Source organism: Salvelinus namaycush, chromosome 9 (genome assembly GCF_016432855.1).
Source record: "Salvelinus namaycush isolate Seneca chromosome 9, SaNama_1.0, whole genome shotgun sequence".
Taxonomy (NCBI): domain Eukaryota; kingdom Metazoa; phylum Chordata; class Actinopteri; order Salmoniformes; family Salmonidae; genus Salvelinus; species Salvelinus namaycush.
Genome location: NC_052315.1, coordinates 15,280,438 through 15,300,302, shown reverse-complemented (window position 1 = coordinate 15,300,302; position 19,865 = coordinate 15,280,438). Strand labels below are relative to the sequence as shown.

At 43.3% G+C, this 19,865-nt stretch overlaps 2 protein-coding genes across 3 annotated transcripts; both read right to left on the bottom strand.

Annotated features, from left to right (window-relative positions):
- Window positions 1–953: 953 nt before the first annotated feature.
- Window positions 954–14,188, bottom strand: si:ch73-40i7.5 (amyloid-beta A4 precursor protein-binding family A member 3). 2 transcript variants are annotated; one of them, XM_039000932.1, is made up of 11 exons: window positions 13,908–14,188; window positions 11,991–12,959; window positions 11,189–11,219; window positions 10,921–11,066; window positions 10,295–10,381; window positions 6,857–7,045; window positions 6,237–6,416; window positions 5,414–5,626; window positions 2,336–2,455; window positions 1,778–1,918; window positions 954–1,661 (listed from the first exon to the last, which is right to left on the bottom strand). In XM_039000932.1, exons 1-11 carry the CDS (start codon window positions 14,130–14,132, stop codon window positions 1,590–1,592), a joined length of 2,373 nt encoding a protein of 790 aa, XP_038856860.1. In that variant the 5' UTR covers window positions 14,133–14,188; the 3' UTR covers window positions 954–1,589. The 2 variants fall into 2 exon arrangements, with proteins under 2 accessions (XP_038856860.1, XP_038856861.1); XM_039000933.1 differs by having other exon boundaries at window positions 11,991–13,161; window positions 13,908–14,019.
- Window positions 14,189–16,700: 2,512 nt separating this feature from the next.
- Window positions 16,701–19,771, bottom strand: pex11g (peroxisomal biogenesis factor 11 gamma). Its single transcript, XM_039000513.1, has 5 exons — window positions 19,450–19,771; window positions 19,078–19,269; window positions 18,414–18,592; window positions 18,000–18,062; window positions 16,701–17,725 (listed from the first exon to the last, which is right to left on the bottom strand). The coding sequence occupies exons 1-5, from the start codon at window positions 19,510–19,512 to the stop codon at window positions 17,503–17,505; spliced, it is 720 nt and encodes a 239-aa protein (XP_038856441.1). The 5' UTR covers window positions 19,513–19,771; the 3' UTR covers window positions 16,701–17,502.
- Window positions 19,772–19,865: the final 94 nt, after the last annotated feature.

The window sequence follows — 19,865 nt, the reverse complement described above, 5'->3', positions numbered from 1 at the left end:
CATTAGAGAAACACCCTACAATACATGGTTTAGTCACACATATCCCCAGTCCATACTCAATAAAAACAATGGAAATTGCCAGGGATAGATCGAATTTAATAAACATCCAAAACTGCAGTCATTAAAAATATCTCTTTCTAACGCTAAAAGTTACCTTCGATTCTGCAAATACAGAACTCAACATTATGAATTCTTCCAGGCACTGAAATGGGAATAGGGAATGGCATGCAAAATACATCTTTCAGCATTTCAATAGTACACCGTTCAGAGATAGTGTAACAACAATTTAAAACTCATGTAGTCACCTGTTGACGTGCATGTTAGTCAATGACATTGTCTAGCCGTAAAAAAAGAGATGCTCTGCTTTTTTGACATCACACTCCAAAAAGCAAGTTCTGCAGGCTCTAGTTTTGTCTAATCTTGATTATTGTCCAGTAGTGTGGTCCAGTGTGGCAAGGAAAGACCTAGTTAAGCTGCTGCTGGCCCAGAACAGAGCGGCACGTTTTGCTCTTAATCAGAGGGCTGATATAAATAATATGCATGCCGGTCTCTCTTGGTTAAGAGTTGAGGAGAGACTGACTGCAACACTTCTTTTTATAAGAAACATTAATGTGTTGAAAATCCCAAAATTGTTTGCAGTCAACTTACACACAGCTCTGACACACACACTTGTCCCACCAGACATGCCACCAGGGGTCTTTTCATAGTCCCCAGATCCAGAACAAATTCAAGAAAATGTACAGTATTATATAGAGCCCTTATTGCATGGAACTTCCTTCCATCTCATATTGCTCAAAAAAACAGCAAACCTGGTTTAAAAAAACAGATAAAGCAACACCTCGCAGCACAACTCCTCTCCCCTATTTGACCTAGTTTGTGTGTATACATTGATATGTAGGCTACATGTGCCTTTTTAAAAATGTATTTAGTTCTGTCCTTGAGCTGTTCTTGTCTAATGATGTTCTGTATTATGTTTCATGTTTTGTGTGGACCCCAGGAAAAGTAGCTGCTGCTTTTGCAACAGCTAATGGGGACCCTAATAAAATACCAAAATAGAATGAGGCGGGAAGCACGAAACAACAAGAGATGTCTTCCTTAAGGCTTTTCTCCATTAACTCAAGTTCAACGGAGGCACATCTGCAACTAAAGAGCGGTGGTGGAAGACAATAATTACACGTACTCATGCTGTTCCTGTTAAGATACTTAGTATAGTCGAAAAATAACCTCACTTTCCTATTGCCAATCTTAGTTATCATTTGCTTTAAAACATCTCATAAATATAAACTGAGTTTTATTTTAAAAAATCTAATGTGCTGCATCATGTAATTCCAACATACATACATCAAATATTCTGTACAGGTGGAGAACCCCTTTATGTGTATCAATAGCCAGCTGATACAGTACAATTGTATATGGGGAGAAAAAAAATCGTATGAGGCTGCGAGTGAGCATGTGTATAGTTGGAAAATGGCCTGTGTATAGTTGGAAAATGGCCTGTGTATAGTTGTAAAATGGCTTGCGTATAGTTGGAAAATGGCTTGCGTACAGCTCGTTTGCTTGTGAGCGCAGCAGCACTCTTCTCCGTTCTCTCAGAGAAATACTGGCGTATCTTGTCCCGTTAGAAGGCGATATGTAGAGGCTGGCATTGTCTTCAAGTGAATCTGTTCAGAAAGATGAGCAGTTATGAATGACAAAGCTAATAAAGAGAAAGTAGGCTTCTTGAAATGAAAGTCAGTGTTAAATCTAGTGCTCTGATTTGGGGTGGAATTCCTCTCACCTCCCCGACTGCGTTAGTCAAAATGTGGATGATCTTCTCGTGAGGAGTGGCTACCACACTCTGCCCGTTGATTTCAATGATGCGGTGTCCAACCCGGATGCCACCTCTCTCCGCAATCCCTCCACGCATCAGACTGCAGATCTGCTCAAGGCAACATGGGTAGGAGAAAGATACAGAATGAAAAGATACGCAAGAGAGTTGAGGTGATTGAAGGCTGTGAAGTGAAGCTATGAAAGTGGGCAATTTACCCTTTTTGCTTTACTACTATGGACTTTCATAAAATGGATGCCGTACAGGTACTATTCAATCGAAAAATCTGTTTCAGACCACATTGATTTCAGATTAACTTTATTCAAGACCATGTTCGCAGTGAGAAACAAAAAATAACCTCAAATGCATAGTACTCACTGGAGAGGGCCTGAGCCAAATAAATATTGACATAAATAAAACATTAATAACCTGAATGTTAGATCCTGTCTGGCAGTTGAATACATATACATCGTTCTTATTTTTATAAAAATGTAGAGTAAAATTATATACAAAGTAACTGTCACTTACAATGCCGTCCTCCACACTGAAGCCCAACTGAAATTTTGGGTCCGGTCGCTTGATTATAGCCATGGTGACGGGAGGGCAGTGGACAATACTGAGCTTCACCTCGGCTTGGTTTTTCAAATCCTTTTATAAAAACAACAAAAAAAGGGGAAAATACATCATACAAATACTGGAGAGATTCCTGCAAACATACATTTCTATGTCTCCTTAAAGTATCCATTCACTATCTAATTGCATTCTGTGCTCCGTACATGATGAAAGGCATTCACAGAATGGGTATTGTGTGCATCCGTGCATGTGCGTAGAATACATTCAACAACATTAGGTGAAGAAATCCAACATCCTACCATCAAGTCCAACCTCATGCCGAAATTATACTTTAGAACGCAAACATTTCCACCAATTGATCTCCCACTCAACACGTCACCTGCATCAGTCTATGACAGGGATCATCAACTAGATTATTTTATAGAGTAGATGGTCAAGGGGCCGGAACATAATTACAAATAACTTGTAGACTGCAAATTGACCTGAAGCCCAAAAATATATAATCTGTCATTTCAAACCTTGATTACATTTGTATACGATCATACACTGAGTATCCAAAACATTAGGAACACCTGCTCTCTCCATGACAGACTGACAAGGTGAATCCTGTTGAAAGCTGATGCCTTATTGATGTCACCTGTTAAATCCACTTCAATCAGTGTAGATGAAGGGGAGGAGACCGGCTAAAGAAGGACATTTAAAGTCTTGAGACTATTGAGACTCGAGGTCGACCGATTAATCGGAATGGCCGATTAATTAGGGCCAATTTCAAGTTTTCATAACAATCGGAAATCGGTATTTTTGGACACCGATTTGGCCGAATTATTATTATTATTACATTTTTTAAACACCTTTATTTAACTAGGTAAGTCAGTTAAAAACACATTCTTATTTTCAATGACGGCCTAGGAACGGTGGGTTAACTGCCTTGTTCAGGGACAGAACGACAGATTTTTACCTTGTCAGCTCGGGGATTCGTTTTTGCAACCTTCCGGTTACTAGTCCAACGCTCTAACCACCTGCCTTACATTGCACTCCACGAGGAGCCTGCATGGCAGGCTGACTACCTGTTACGCAAGGGCAGCAAGAAGCCAAGGTAAGTTGCTAGCTAGCATTAAACTTATCTTATAAAAATCTATCTTAACATAATCACTAGTTAACTACACATGGTTGATGATATTACTAGTTTATATAAATCGATGCCTTGCATATAATCGACGCGGTGCCTGTTAATTTCTCATCGAATCACAGCCTACTTCGCCAAACGGGTGATGACTTAGCACAGTCGTTGCACCAAACCTAACCATAAACATCAATGCCTTTCTTTAAAATCAGTACACAAGTATATATTTTTAAACCTGCATATTTAGTTGATAATGCCTGCTAACATGAATTTCTTATAATTAGGGAAATTGTGTCACTTCTCTTGCGTACCGTGCAAGCAGTCAGGGTATATGCAGCAGTTTGGGCCGCCTGGCTCGTTGCGAACTGTGTGAAGTCCATTTATTCCTAACAAAGACCTTAATTAATTTGCCAGAACTGTACATAATTATGACATAACATTGAAGGTTGTACAATGTAACAGCAATATTTAGACTTAGGGATGCCACCCGTTAGATAAAATACGGAACGGTTCCGTATTTCACTGAAAGAATAAACATTTTGTTTTCGAAATTATAGTTTCCGGATTCGACCATATCAATGACCAAAGGCTCGTATTTCTGTGTGTTAATGTTATAATTAAGTCTATGATTTGATATTTGATAGAGCAGTCTGACTGAGCGATGGTAGGCAGCAGCAGGCTCGTAAGCATTCATTCAAACAGCACTTTCGTGTGTTTGCCAGCAGCTCTTCGCTGTGCTTCAAGCATTGAGCTGTTTATGACTTCAAGCCTATCAACTCCCGAGATTAGGCTGGTGTAACCGATGTGAAATGACTAGCTAGTTAGCGGGGTGCGCGCTAATAGCGTTTCAATCGGTGACATCACTCGCTCTGAGACTTGGAGTAGTTGTTCCCCTTGCTCTGCAAGGGCCGCGGCTTTTGTGGAGCGATGGGTAACGATGCTTCGAGGGTGGCTGTTGTCAATGTGTTCCTGGTTCGAGCCCAGGTAGGGGCCAGGAGAGGGACGGAAGCTATACTGTTACACTGGCAATACTAAAGTGCCTATAAGAACATCCAATAATCAAAGGTATATGTAATACAAATGGTATAATAGAGAGAAATAGTCCTGTAATTCCTATAATAACTACAACCTAAAACTTCTTACCTGGGAATATTGAAGACTCATGTTAAAAGGAACCACCAGCTTTCATATGTTCTCATGTTCTGAGCAAGGAACTTAAACGTTAGCTTTCTTACATGGCACATATTGCACTTTTACTTCTCACTCCAACACTTTGTTTTTGCATTATTTAAACCAAATTGACCATGTTTTATTATTTATTTGAGGCTAAATTTATTTTATTGATGTATTATATTAAGGTAAAAGAAAAGTGTTCATTCAGTATTGTTGTAATTGTCATTATTACAAATAAATAAATAAAATTGTTGGCCTATTAATCGGTATCGGCTTTTTTTGGTCCTACAATAATCGGTATCGGCGTTGAAAAACCATAATCGGTCGACCTCTAATTGAGACATGAGTTGTGTATGTGCCATTCAGAGAGGGTGAATGGGAAAGACAAAATATTTAAGTGTCTTTGAACGAGGTATGGTAGTAGGTGCCAGGCGCATTAGTTTGTGTCAAGAACTGCAACGCTGCTGGGTTTTTCAAGCTCAACAGTTTGCCGTGTGTATCAAGAATGTTCAACCACCCAAAGGACATCCAGCCAACTTCACACAAATGTGAGAAGCATTGGAGTCAACATGGGCCAAATAAAAATAACCCGCAGGCCGCCAGTTTGGGAACCCTGCTGTATGACTTCAGCAATACAGTACCATCTAGTGTGCATTCTAGGAACTACATGATAGACAGCCAACAGTCACAGGAAATAATGAAACACAAAGGCACAACACAACACAACCCCCTCTTACCCGTATGATACTCTGGCAGGTGGTTATAGGGAGGCCCACTAGGCTGGTGCTATTGACGGACATGATGCGGTCTCCAATGCTGAGGGCCCCGCAGCGCTCTGCAGGGCCACCGTGGAGCAGGTTGGCCACCACCACCGTGGGCAGGATGGACCCCCAGCCCGACTCCACCACCGCCACCCCCACTATCTCCCCGGGAGCCTTGGAGATGGACACCTGGACAGACAGCAGGGAGGTGGTTTAAGAGAAAGATGGAATTTCATCTGGGTGGTGTTCAGTAGGGAAACACCTTTCAAGATGTAAAACAGTAGATAAGTTCAGGGAGTACCTAACCCAGTTTAAACATGTTTTTGTCTTTACTGAACACAACTTTGATGTACATTTCACTAAAATCATGAAATGTATGGATCTGTTTCATTAGTGTCTTGAGCAAAAGAGTGAGTGGTTGTTGCATAGTGTAAAACCACAAATACCTCTGGTTTATTAAGGACAATATTATCTCCATGAACAACCAAATGTTGTTCATGTTATCTAGGCAAGTACTTCCCAAAGCTCTCATCAGGGACCACCAGATGTTTCACTCATTTGTTGTTTCCCTGAATTGGCAAACCTGATTCGATTAGTTAAGGGCTTGGTGATAGTTGACTAATTGAATTAGGAGTGCCAGTTAAGTGCTACAACCAATATGTGAAACGTCTGGTGGTCCCCAAGGAGAGGGTTGAGAATCCCTGCAGGGTAGGAGGAATACCGCATTTGTAGACCTACATTTAAAAGGACACCCCGGCTGGTCCTAACAACAAGGTGCTGAAATTGAGTGTTACTGTACCTCTCTGATGTTATCTGAATCAGAGAAGTGCACCAGGTCTCCGTTGTAGAGCTCCTGTGTGCCCAAGTAGTCACTGTACTCGCTGGGCTTTAGCTCGCTGGCCTTAATGCCGTTGGCGTGGAGGAACTGCTGGTAAGCCACACCGAAGGCCTGGCCAATCGCCTGAGCGATCACCTGGGCCTACATGCAGGAAAGTGACAGTGAGTCAGTGGGCGTGTTCAGACATGTTCCAGACTGGCAGCCAACAGTATGGTAATCCTTTACATACCTGTTCCTTCTCACAGAGTATTTCAAGTAGCCAAAATAGGCTGTGGCTAACGTATTATTAAACCAAACCTTAACCTATAATAATGTAATGAACTGCTAATTAGTGTTTCCTCCTGTTAATCGACTCCTGGCATGGAAAAATAACCTGTGTGCCAGGCTGTTTCTTTCTGTATTCAACAAAGCTGGTTTACCTAGTTGCTTAGGCAAGACAACGACAAGTTGGCTCAAGTACTGTAGAAAAAGACTGGCACCGGAAATAAAATTTAAAAAACAGCTCAACCTAATTATTTTCAACAAAAAAACACAAAACATATTGGACATAAAGTTGTACGGTTTCCACTTGGCTGACTCACATCATCGGAGTTAAACACATGGCAGATCATGCAGCACTTTTTCTGTGGCCCGGGGGAGTTGGCCCCGGTGGGGTTCCCCTCCTGGCTTTTATGGCCCACGGCCGGCTTCCTGCGGGCCATCAGGACCACGATGCTGCCGATGTCTGCGATGTAGGAGATCATCTGGAGAGGGTGGTCCATCATGGCCTCCTATAGGAGAAACAGGAGTGATGAATGTATAGAAACTGTTTACTAACACTTTATTTGGTCTTTTTTTTTTAATGTACCTTTATTTAACTAGGCAAGTCGGTTAAGAACAAATTCTTATTTACAATGACAGCCTACCAAAAGGCCTCCTGCGGGGAAGGGGGCTGGGAATAAGAATTAATAAAAAAATATAGGACAACACACACACATCACGACAAGAGAGACAACACAACACTACATAAAGAGAGAGACCTAAGACAACAACATAACATGGAGGCAACTCAACATGGTAGCAGCACAAAACAGGGTACAAACATTATTGGGCACAGACAACAGCACAAAGGGCAAGAAGGTAGAGACAACACATCACGCAAAGAAGCCACAACTGTCAGTAAGAGTGTCAATGATTGAGTCTTTGAATGAAGAGATTGAGATAACTGTCCAGTTTGAGTATTTGTTGCAGGTTGTTCCAGTCGCTAGCTGAAGCAAACTGAAAAGACGCGCAACCCAGGGATGTGTGTGCTTTGGGGACCTTTAACAGAACGTGACTGGCAGAATGGGTGTTGTATGTGGAGGATGAGGGCTGCAGTAGATATCTCAGATAGGGAGGAGTGAGGCCTAAGAGGGTTTTAGAAATAAGCATCAACCAGTGGGTCTTGCGATGGGTATACAAAGTTAACCTGAATCAGCGGCGCAGGTCCTAATCCAGGCACTTGTCATCTCCCGTCTGGATTACTGCAACTCGCTGTTGGCTGGGCTCCCTGCCTGTGCCATTAAACCCCTACAACTCATCCAGAACGCCGCAGCCCGTCTGGTGTTCAACCTTCCCAAGTTCTCTCACGTCACCCCGCTCCTCCGCTCTCTCCACTGGCTTCCAGTTGAAGCTCGCATCCGCTACAAGACCATGGTGCTTGCCTACGGAGCTGTGAGGGGAACGGCACCTCCGTACCTTCAGGCTCTGATCAGACCCTACACCCAAACAAGGGCACTGCGTTCATCCACCTCTGGCCTGCTCGCCTCCCTACCTCTGAGGAAGTACAGTTCCCGCTCAGCCCAGTCAAAACTGTTCGCTGCTCTGGCACCCCAATGGTGGAACAAACTCCCTCACGACGCCAGGTCAGCGGAGTCAATCACCACCTTCCGGAGACACCTGAAACCCCACCTCTTTAAGGAATACCTAGGATAGGATAAAGTAATCCTTCTAACCCCCCCCCCCCCCCCTTAAAAGATTTAGATGCACTATTGTAAAGTGGCTGTTCCACTGGATATCATAAGGTGAATGCACCAATTTGTAAGTCGCTCTGGATAAGAGCGTCTGCTAAATGACTTAAATGTAAATGTAAATAACCTGTTTACAAAGGAGTATAGAGTGCAGTGACGTATCCTATAAGGAGCATTGGTGGCAAAACTGATGGCCGAATGGTAAAGAACATCAAGCTGCTCGAGAGCACCCTTACCTGCCGATCTATAAATTATGTTTCCGTAATCTAGCATGGGTAGGATGGTCATCTGAATCAGGGTTAGTTTGGCAGCTGGGGTGAAAGAGGAGCGATTACAATAGAGGAAACCAAGTCTAGATTTAACTTTAGCCTGCAGCTTTGATATGTGCTGAGAGAAGGACAGTGTAGTGTCTAGCCATACTCCCAAGTACTTTTATGAGGGGACTACCTCAAGCTCTAAACCCTCAGAAGAAGTAATCACATCTTACCAAACCACATGACCTTTGTTTTGGAGGTGTTCAGAACAAGGTTAAGGGCAGAGAAAGAATGTTTAAGAATGTTGGACACTAAGAAAGCTGTGTTGTAGAGCATTTAACACAAAATCCGGGGAGGGGCCAGTTTAGTATAAGACTATAATCTGCATATAAATGGATGAGAGCGCTTCCTACTGCCTGAGCTGTGTTGATGTAAATTGAGAAGAGAGTGGGGCCTAGGATCGAGCCTTGGGGTACACCATTGGTGACAGGCAGTGGCTGAGACAGATGTTCGGACTTTATAAACTGCACTCTGAGAGAGGTAGTTAGCAAACCTGACCAAAGACCCCTCAAACACCAATACTCCTTAGCCAGCCTACAAAAATGGAATGGTCTACCGTATCAAAAGCTTTGGCCAAGTCAATACATATAGCAGTACAACATTGCTTAGAATCAAGGGCAATGGTGAAATCATTGAGGACCTTTAAGGTTGCAGTGACACATCCATAACCTGAGCGGAAACCAGATTGCATACCAGAGAATACTATAGACATCAAGAAAGCCAGAATTGATTATTGACAAGTTTTTCTAACACTTTTGATAAACAGGGCAAAATAGAAATAGGCCTATAACATTTAGGCTAAGCATGATCTCCCCCTTTAAATAAAGGACGAACCTTGGCTGCCTTCCAAGCAATGGGAACCTCCCTAGAGAGAAGATACAGGTTAAAAAGGTCAGAGATGGGCTTAGCGAAGATAGGGGCAGCAACCTTAAATAAGAAAGGTCTAAACCATCTGACCCAGTTTAAGGAGCTCCTTTAGCACCTTGGACTCAGTGACTGCCTGCAAGGAGAAACTTCGTAGCAGGGCAGGGGGAAAAAAGGGAGAAGCATCGGGGATAGTCGCATTAGAAGGGGTGGGAGATGAGGAAATGATGGACGGGCAAGGAGGCATTGTTGAGTCAAATAGGAATCCTGACTTAATGAAGTGGTGATTAAAGAGCTCAGCCATGTGCTCCTTGTCAGTAACAACCATATCAACATTAAGGGACATGGGCAGCTGTGAGGAGGAGGGTTTATCCTCCAGGTCTATAACCGTTTTCCAGAACTTCTTGGTGTTAGACCCACAGAGAGAGAACTGCTCCTTAAAGTAACTAACTTTGGCATCCCGGATAGCCTGAGTGCACTTATTTCTCATTTGCCTGAACGAGAGCCAGTCAGCGTGTGCCGAGTCTTTTGCCAAAAGCAATTCTTGAGTTGGAGTAACTCTGCAAGATCACGGTCAACCCAGGGGCTGAACCTTTAGGAGTAAGTTTAACACTAATGAAAAAAATCCATGATAGATCCATTCCCACTGGGTCTAACAACAAAGACGGCCAGGCTAGTTAAACAGCAACCGCTATATATCTAGGACCAGCCAGCCATTCAGAAGGGAAAAAGCTGAAAAACTGTCACAAAATTCGCTTGACTATTCAACTGTACAGGCTGAGTACGACTCAAATTAGAGACACTGCTATTCAAGAAATGACCTTAACTACTTTGTCATCCATTCAAACCAAACCTGTGTGTCTGCGCTGAGGACTTTGATGCGCTGAGTGGAGATGAAGAGATCCACCTCAGTCATAGGCTGAGACTCTCCCTCTGGGGCCTGGAGAAAGACAAGAGCAGATGTTTTGATGACACAATCTAAAGCAGATCACCGCTTTTTAGCAGAATGGTGTGTCTGACCCATTCTGGCACCTCTGGCCTCTTGGCCCTCCCACTTCCCACTTATCCCAGTCAAAGCTGTACTCTATCCTGGCACCCCAATGGTGGAACAAGCTTCCCCCTAACTTCAGGACAGCACAGTCCCTGCAATCCTCCGACCATGTCTAAAAACCTACCTCTTCAAAAAGTAGAAGGGGGAAAAAAACCCTGCCATTGAACTCGCGCCAGCCTTTTCTTACTAGCACTGACTTTGCTGATAGTAAAACTTTTCCTCAGTAAAGCATCTATGACTGACTGTAGCACCATCCCACAGCGGGGAAAAACAAGGTTCTGCCGCAGCGCACTCTAAACCCCAGCGGTCCCAATCGACTGAGATATGTGGTTGTCTTACCTTGCTACCTTAAGATAAATGCACCAAATTGTAAGTTGCTTGGGATAAGAGCATCTGCTAAATGACTAAAATGCCAAAAGTAAACTTACTTTGATCCTGTCCACAGCCTCTTGGGCCTGTTTCATTCGGGCGTTGGTGGAAGGGTTCTTGTCAGACTTGAGCTGGGTGGAGCCCAGGTACTTGGCCCCAAATATGACCCCCTCCAGGAGGTCATCTGGGTCACAGGGGCCAGGCACTGACAAAAAACAAAGTGACTTATCAGAAATGTATTACTATTGTTATTACTACTATTATTATTAATATTGAGATTCCAATAAAAGAAGCACAGAAGTTTTACATAGCCTATGTTTAGCTTACCATCTTTATAGGCTGGGTGGTCCTCTGTGCCCTGTAAGTGAAGAGGTCAATGATAATTGAACAAAGTAAAAGACACAGCTCATTTGAACCAATCAATCATCAGCAAAATAATTGATACTTTACCAAACAAAAAATATTGTGAAGTGTTGGTCCCATGTTTCATGAGCAAAAAAAAATATCACAGAAATGTTCCATACACACAATAAATGTATTTTTGAAATGTTGTGTACAAATTGGTTTTTCATCCCTGTTAGTGAGCATTTCTTCTTTGCCAAGATAATCCCTCCACCTGCCAGGTGTGGAATATCAAGAAACTGATTAAAAAGCATGATCATTACACAGGTGCACCTTGTACTGGAGACAATAAAAGGCCACTCTAAAATGTGCAGTTTAGTCACACAACAATATCACAGATGTCTCAAGTTGAGGATGCGTGCAATTGGCATGATGACTGCAGGAATGTCCACCAGAGCTGTTGCCAGAGAATTGAATGTTCATTTATCTACCATAAACCGCCTCCAACGTTGTCTAAGAGAATTTGGCAGTACGTCTAACCGGCCTCACAGCCGCAGACACGTGTAACCACGCCAGCCCAGGACCTCGGCTTCTTCAAGTGGGAGGGCCTATGCCCTCCCAGGCCCACCCATGGCTGTGCCCCTGCCCAGTCATGTGAAATCCATAGATTAGGGCCTAATGAATTTTTAAATAGTTGAAATTGTTGCATGTTGTGTTTATATTTTTGTTCAGTATAATAACACCACCATTAATCATTAATAACCATCTTTCAGCATGTCAAACCTACCCGCTCACTGTTCTCTGCATCGTTGACCTCCTCTGGAGCCTCCTCCCCTAACTTCCTCCACACAGGCTCTGGGACCTCATCCTCAGGGATAGAGTCCACGGAGTCATCTCTGTGGCGTAGCCGCCCGCTGTTCCCAAAGTGGTCCCAGAACCTCTCCCCATCCTCCTGGTTGTAGGAGACAGACACCACCGCATCCATCTCCTCTCTCCGGGCCATGTAAGGAGGAACCTGGGTATCAGAGGGACTGGGCTGGGGAACCCCTATCTCTGTACACCCCAGCAGCCCTAATAGGTCTCTCTGTTGACTCTCAGAGAACAGCAGCCCCGAGGCCTGGTTCAGGTTCTGCTCTGGTAGGAAAGGGCTGACGTCAGTCAACAGAGATGGGCCTGGAGGGTCAAAGTCCGAGGACTCAGAGAACGCTGATGGTGTAGGGTCAGCGGTTGAGTCCCTGGGGAGAGGGCTTTCTCTGATGACTTGGAGTCGGTTCAACAGGTGGTGGATCCGAGTGTGGTCTTCGTCACCTGGTCTCCAGACCTCAACCTTCTTCTCTTCCTCCACCACTCTTTCCTTTTCGCAAGGATCCAGGACCCGTTCAGTTGGGGTTCTATCCTCAGGAGCAAAGTTGATTAGCTCCTCCTGGCTAACTACCACAGGTAAAGCTACAGTGTCACTGGTGTCCAAGAGAGGTAGGGACTCACCTACTCCATCCGCGGCAGATAGGGACTCACCTAGTACATCCTCTGGACTGTCCACAGGGACCGAGGAGGGAGGAAAGCTGGGGTCATCCATCTCTTCCACTGACCCTGCTTCACTAGAGTCATCTGACCTCCAGTCCAGAGGAGGGGGCTCTATCAGGTTAAAGGAGTCCAGATCCTCTGATTCAGGGTGGGAAACCTTGGCGGCAGCTTTAGGTGACTGGCTTTGACTGTCTGGATCACCTACAGCAGGTCCACCACAAGCAGTGTTCTCCTGTTGAGGTGAGGAAACTGTTTGTTCCACCTTGTTTCCAGCAGGGCAATTATCAGCCTCCATTTTCTGGATAGGAGCACGGGTCATTGGCAACACATCAACAAGTTGACATGATAAACTCCACATACAAGCACCTTTCAATGTCTTGTGGGGTGTTTCGGCAAAGGTTGGGCCATTTAAAAGGGGTTACTATACTGTTTCACTGTGAAAGTAGACCATTTTAAAACATACATTAAAATATATTACTTGATAATTTATATTTACACCATCAAATTGCGTATCGTCTAACACTATCCAACAGTAATCAAAATTGTAAATGCTTTTCACTTCCCCCATTTCTTGTGCAGGGGATAATGAAAGCACCCTCTTTTTCTGTCTTCATTGGCCTATGTCCAAGAAAGCAGTGCTGCTATTTCTTCAGGCTCAAAGTACATGTTATGGTCATGTGACATCAAGTCCCCTTTGTGTAACTAGCCTGACAATATGGTATGTTTGTATTCGTATTAAGCTACTGTCGTCATTGTAACATTTTCTCCATATGTAACAAAATAGCTGTAACCAATATAAAACAATTATCATAGCTAACATATAAGTAATTATGATGTGAGCTACTTAACACTTACAAATACAAGACACCAGTCTTCCGAATAATGACACTGAAAACATCTCTTTATGCTGCACTGCTGCTAGCTAGAGAAATTGCAGTATTTCATTGTCGTAGCCTGGCTGGATCACTAGAGCTAATTTGCTAACGTTAGCCAGCTAGCTTCGTTTAGCTTAGCTAACGCGTTAGCAAGTATGGCTAGCTACTCAGCTAACTTTCAGCCTATTTACAGCCAATAAGCTTTAGTAAGCTTTAGTAATCTTCCTGCTGGTTTGCGAACAAGTTAGGGACGTTTAGGGCGATATTGGCAGTAACACCCTAACTGACATGATCCAGATGCTCACCCTGTTAAATTCTGGATCCGATGAATGCTTGAACTTTACTGCCACGGATGAAGTTGACGTGGCTGGGAACTCTTTTGCAACGAAACAAGTCAGCAATATAGCAGTGTCTTCGTAGTAATAGCTACAACTGTAACAGCACTGTGCTGAGTCAATTAGCAGTACGCCCGTCTCGTGTATGACACATAAAATGCTGCTGTTGTATGCATCTCTGCTACAGAGTTTCATAAAATTGTTTCGGTGGTCTTCTCTCTGCTGCTACAATGTTGATGTAGTGCGCATGCGTACGACTGATTCAAGTCATGCTCAATCTATTGTCAAACTGAACTTCATACAGTGCCTTAGGAAAGTATTCAGACCCCTTGACTTTTCCACATTTTGTTACGTTACTTATTCTAAAATGGAATAAACATTTTTAAATGATCTACACACAATATTGACAAAGCATAAACAGGCTTTTAGAAAATGTTGCTAATTTATTAAAAATAAAAAAATAAATTACATAAGCATTCAGACCCTTTGCTATGAAACTCGAAATTGAGCTCCGGTGTATCTTGTTTCCATTGATTATTCTTGAGATGTTTCTACAACTTGATTGGAGTCCACCTATGGTAAATTCAACTGATTGGACATGATTTGGAAAGGCATACACATGTCTATATAAGGTCACACAGTTGACAGTGCATGTCAGAGCAAAAACCACACCATGAGGTCGAAGGAATTGTCCGTAGATCTCTGAGACACAGATCTGGGGAAGGGTACCAAAAAATGTCTGCAGCATTGAAGGTCCCCTAGAACACAGTGGCCTCCATCATTCTTAAATGGAAGAAGTTTGGAACCACCAAGACTCTTCCTAGAGCTGGCCACCCGGCCAAACTGAGAAATCAGGGGAGAAGGGCCTTGGTCAGGGAGGTGACCAAGAACCCGATGGTCACTGACAGAGCTCTAGAGTTCCTCTGTGGAGATGGGAGAACCTTCCAGAAGGAGAACCATCTCTGCAGCACTCCACCAATCAGGTCTTTATGGTAGTGGCCAGATGGAAGCCACTGCCCGCTTTGAGTTTGCCAAAAGGTACCTTAAAGCCTCTACGACCATAAGAAACACGATTCTCTGGTCTGATGAAACCAAGATTGACCTCTTTGGCCTGAATGCCAAGCGTCACATCTGGAGGAAACCTGGCAACATCCCTACGGTGAAGCATTGTGGTGGCGGCAGCATCATGCTGTGGGGATGTTTCTCAAATCAAATTTTATAGGCCACATGCGCTTGATTAGCAGACGTTATTGCGGGTGTAGCAAAATGCTTGTGCTTCTAGCTCCGACAGTGCAGTAATATCTAACAAATTACACAACATATACCCAATACACACAAATCTAAGTAGGAATGAATTAAGACTATATACATATGGACGAGCGATATCAGAGCGGAACGGACTAAGATACAGAATAGTATAGAAAAACAGTATACATATGAGATGAGTAATGCCAGATATGTAAACATTATTAAAGTGACTAGTGTTCCATTCCTTTAAGTGACCAGTGATTTCTAGTCTATGCCTATAGGCAGCTTCCTCTAATGTGCTAGTGATGGCTGTTTAACAGTCTGATGGCCTTGAGAGAAGCTGTCTCTCAGTCCCAGTTTTGATGCACCTGTACTGACCTCTCTTTCTGGACGATAGTGGGGTGAACAGGCAGTGGCTCAGGTGGTTGATGCCCGTGAACTTTTTGGCCTTCCTGCGACATTTGACAAGCCAAATTTCTTTAGCCTCCTGAGGTTGAGGAGGCTCTGTTGCGCCTTCTTCACCACACTGTATGTGTGGGTGGTCCATTTCAGTTTGTCAGTGATGTGTACGCCAAGGAACTTGAAGCTTTCCACCTTCTCCACTGCGGTCCGTCGATGTAGATGGGGTGGGGGGGTGTGCACCCTTGTAGGGCCCCAGTGTTGAGGATCAGCGGAGTGGATGTGATGTTTCCTACCTTCACCGCCTGGGGGCGGCATGTCAGGAAGTCCAGGACCCAGTTGCACAGGGCAGGGTTCAGGCCCAGGGCCTCAAGCTTAATGATGAGCTTGGAGGGTACTATGGTATTGAATGCTGAGCTATAGTCAATGAACAGCATTCTTACATAGGTATTCCTCTTGTCCAGATGGGATAGGGCAGTGGGCAGAGGATCAAGGGAAAGGTGAACAGAGCAAAGTACAGAGAGATCCTTGATGAAAACCTGCTCCAGAGCGCTCAGGACCTCAGACTGGGGCGAAGGTTCACCTTCCAACAGGATAACGACCCTAAGCACACAGCCAAGACAACGCAGGAGTGGCTTCGGGACAAGTCTCTGAATGTTCTTGAGTGGCCCAGCCTGAGCCCGGACTTGAACCTGATCGAACATCTCCAGAGAGACCTGAAAATAGCTGTGCAACAACGCTCCCCCTCCAATCTGACAGAGCTTGAGGATCTGCAGAGGAATGGGAGAAACTCCCCAAATACAGGTGTACCAAGCTTATAGCGTCATATCCAAGAAGATTTAAGCCTGGAATCGCTGCCAAAGGTGCTTCAACAAAGTACTGAGTAAAGGGTCTGAATACTTGTGTAAATGTAATTTCATTTTTTTTTTTTAAGAAATTTACTTTGTCATTATGGGGTATTATGTGTAGATTGAGGGGAGGGGGGGACAACGTAATAAATTTAAGAATAAGGCTGTAACATAACAAAATGTGGAAAAAGTCAAGGGGTCTGAATACTTTCCCGAATGCACTGTATGTGATTTATATATAATAAAACAGAAATACACTACGTCATTTAATTGTCTATTTTATTCTAGGAAAATTATGAACAAAAATTACAATTCATCACTGTTCACAGCAGCTGATATTTTCATTGTCGAGCATGTTTCTGTGGTTGAAATAGTAGCCACAAATGTTGTGTTGACGTTGTTTGATTGGTTTTATGAACATTACCATACTGAAAGGGCAATTGCTACTCTGAGCTAAAGTTATGATTATATTTTACAAAAAATTTGATTGGTGCCAAAATGCCAAACAATTAATGTTACAGCAATATTGTTCATATCTAACACTCAGAATTCTGAAAAAAAATTGTTTAATAGGTTAATTCATTTAATTAAAATGTTGTAATAGATATTATATATTTTTTCACTTCACATTCCATGGGTTTATGTAAGAAATACTGAGATTCATAACAGATAATTGGAGTGCCTAGCTAGGAGAAACAGTAGGCCAGCTGAACATGACTCAACTCAAGCACAGGCTGACAGAGCTTCCCATGTTTTACTGTATTCCTACTAGTAACAAGTCAACTTAAAATATGTCTGGGCTATGTTCAACACCGCTGAACAGTTGGTAGCAGTTTAAAAACAGACAATAGTCAACTGTTGCATCTGGTTGTGGAGCTTTGTCAAGAAAAGACCCGTTAATTACCAACACTGGGCACAACGATGTCATCCAGAACAGGGTTTGATGTTGATGAATGTTCCCCAATTTTCAGTAGATTTTTCAACAAATGATATTGTCCACTAATGCTGATTGGGTTATCAAATGTGTTAGTAAAAAAAAAAAGATTGAAAGATTTGTCAAAGCAATAAGACTAGGCACTGACTGCTTGACTGGCACCCATCTGGATCAAGCCAATCAGGGATGACGTGGTGCCCATAAGTCCAACTAGCCAATTGGGAAAGCGTCCTGCCCAGAGGAAACCAGGGGGCATCCAATGAATGGCATTACTCAGATCTGCCATGCTGCTGAGAATACTGAGGACCTCCCCTTGCACCTGCCTCCGGAGCTGAGACCTGCTGGCAACAGTTCCCTCACTGGAGAGAGACAAATCAAACGTTTATATACACTCATTGGTTTAGCGACACACGTATCTAGTATCCTTACCTGAAATGTCCTCCCAATTGATGTGATGACTATGCATTGGGAACGCCAAGATTCCATCAATATATTTTACGCAATGGAACACAGTCATTGACACACACACACACACACACACACACACACACACACACACACACACACACACACACACACACACACACACACACACACACACACACACACACACACAGTATTGACCCGACTCACCTACTGACGCCTCGTGTTGACTTCCTTAACTTCATCCGCAGCAGCACGACAACCCTCATAGACCTAGAATGGGAAGTGCGTATGGTGAGTAAAACTGGCTTATAGCCATTCTACATGCCTCCCCACTATCACTGAGTGTTTCAAATCCTGTCCAAAGCAATAGGCTACATTCGAAGGAAAGCTCCATGCCAAAATCTGTACTGTAAGTATGCCAATGTAATCTCGTCCACCAGCCAGCTCCAAACTGAACCACTCTCTACAGTAGAAATTGAGCCTGGGAACAAGGATAATACCAACTTTTTTAGTACTTTGGCCATATGCCAAATAGGCTAGCAGCATTGTAACTTTCACTGATTGAAGAGTGCCTCAGATTTGTTTTGTAGTATGAAACCATCAGCGGAGAAATAGTCTTACCTGAAAACGCCTAAAAGCAGAGATACTCCCCAGAGTATACCGCTTAGTAGCCACCATTTGTCAGACTTAGCACTGATGATCTTGGCATCGGCAGCCCACGCTATATGTTCACAAGGGTAATACAACTGGTCAGCCACATTATTCAGCACAGACATCCAGCGCAGTGCAGAATCTTCTTCCTGGAGAGAGGGAAATGCATGTCAATCTAAAGAAAGTGTCAATTCTATTCTAAGTCTCTGGCCCTCAATCTCTCACTACGGGAATCTGGCTTTAATTAGTTTCAACTGTGTGTTGACACTGACATGCTTTGATATTGAAGTGGGGCTATTGCCATGTCTTGAGACACAGATGATGGCTGGCTATGTCATTTCAGAAACCTTTCATACAGGGCATTTCTGGTCATAGAAATAAAGAAAATATATAATTTCATGACAGAAAGGTCCAATCCTATAGACCAGGGTTTCCCAAACTCAGTCCCCCAAGGCGTGCACATTTTGTTTTTTGACCTAGCATTGCACAGTTGATTCAAATAATCATCATAACTAATCATCAAGCTTTGAACATTTGAATCAGTTGTGTAGTGTTAGGGCAAAAACCAAAACATGCACCCCTAGGGGTCCAGAGGACCGAGTTTGGGAAACGCTGCTATAGTCTCATTGCTCACCCCGGCTCCAAGACCATAGCTTTGTGAATATGTGAGCATGGAGAGGTCATCGAAGAGTCGAAGTACAGTCCGACAGTGGCTTAGCTGTGCAGAGAACAGTAGGAGGCTCTTTCCAAGCTGTGCGGATGACAGCCCTGGCTTCTCAGACAGAACCCCACCAACCAGCTGGGACCCATAGCACAGTGTCCTTATCTGCCCACAAATATCCCACATAACACAAGGCCATTCTATTAGGAAGAATGTGGTGGTATGCATCTTCATTTAAATAGGGCAATGACTCAACATTTGTCATATTTAAAATGAAATAACTGAATGTAGTTTGTATTCATACTACATCTGATTTTTTATGAAATGTTTTGGTGCTACACTTACCACTTTATCTCTTCCTCTGTACGACTCAAGCACATTCACAAGCGACTCCAAGGAATTTTGCATTATGTAAACACACTAGTAGCGGTCTGCAAGTCAGGTGCACACAGCTCTGTTCACTCGAATGGTAATCAAATTGATCCTGCCGGTGTTGACTGCAACGTCAAAGCAATGACTGTGCGTCAAAGTAACAAAGATCTGTAAATGCACGTGACAGATGTCATCTTTTTCAGCACGAAGATCCACACGAAATTGTGTGAAATAGTACCAAAAACAGGTTTCCTCTACAATCTGTGACAGAAAAAATGGTGTACTTTGAACAGGAAGTGTTCAGTGAAACGTTTATCGATATTCAGGCAGTAGTAATAGATCACATATTCAAAGATGCAATGCCTTTTTGAAAAAACTGAAAAAGTGGG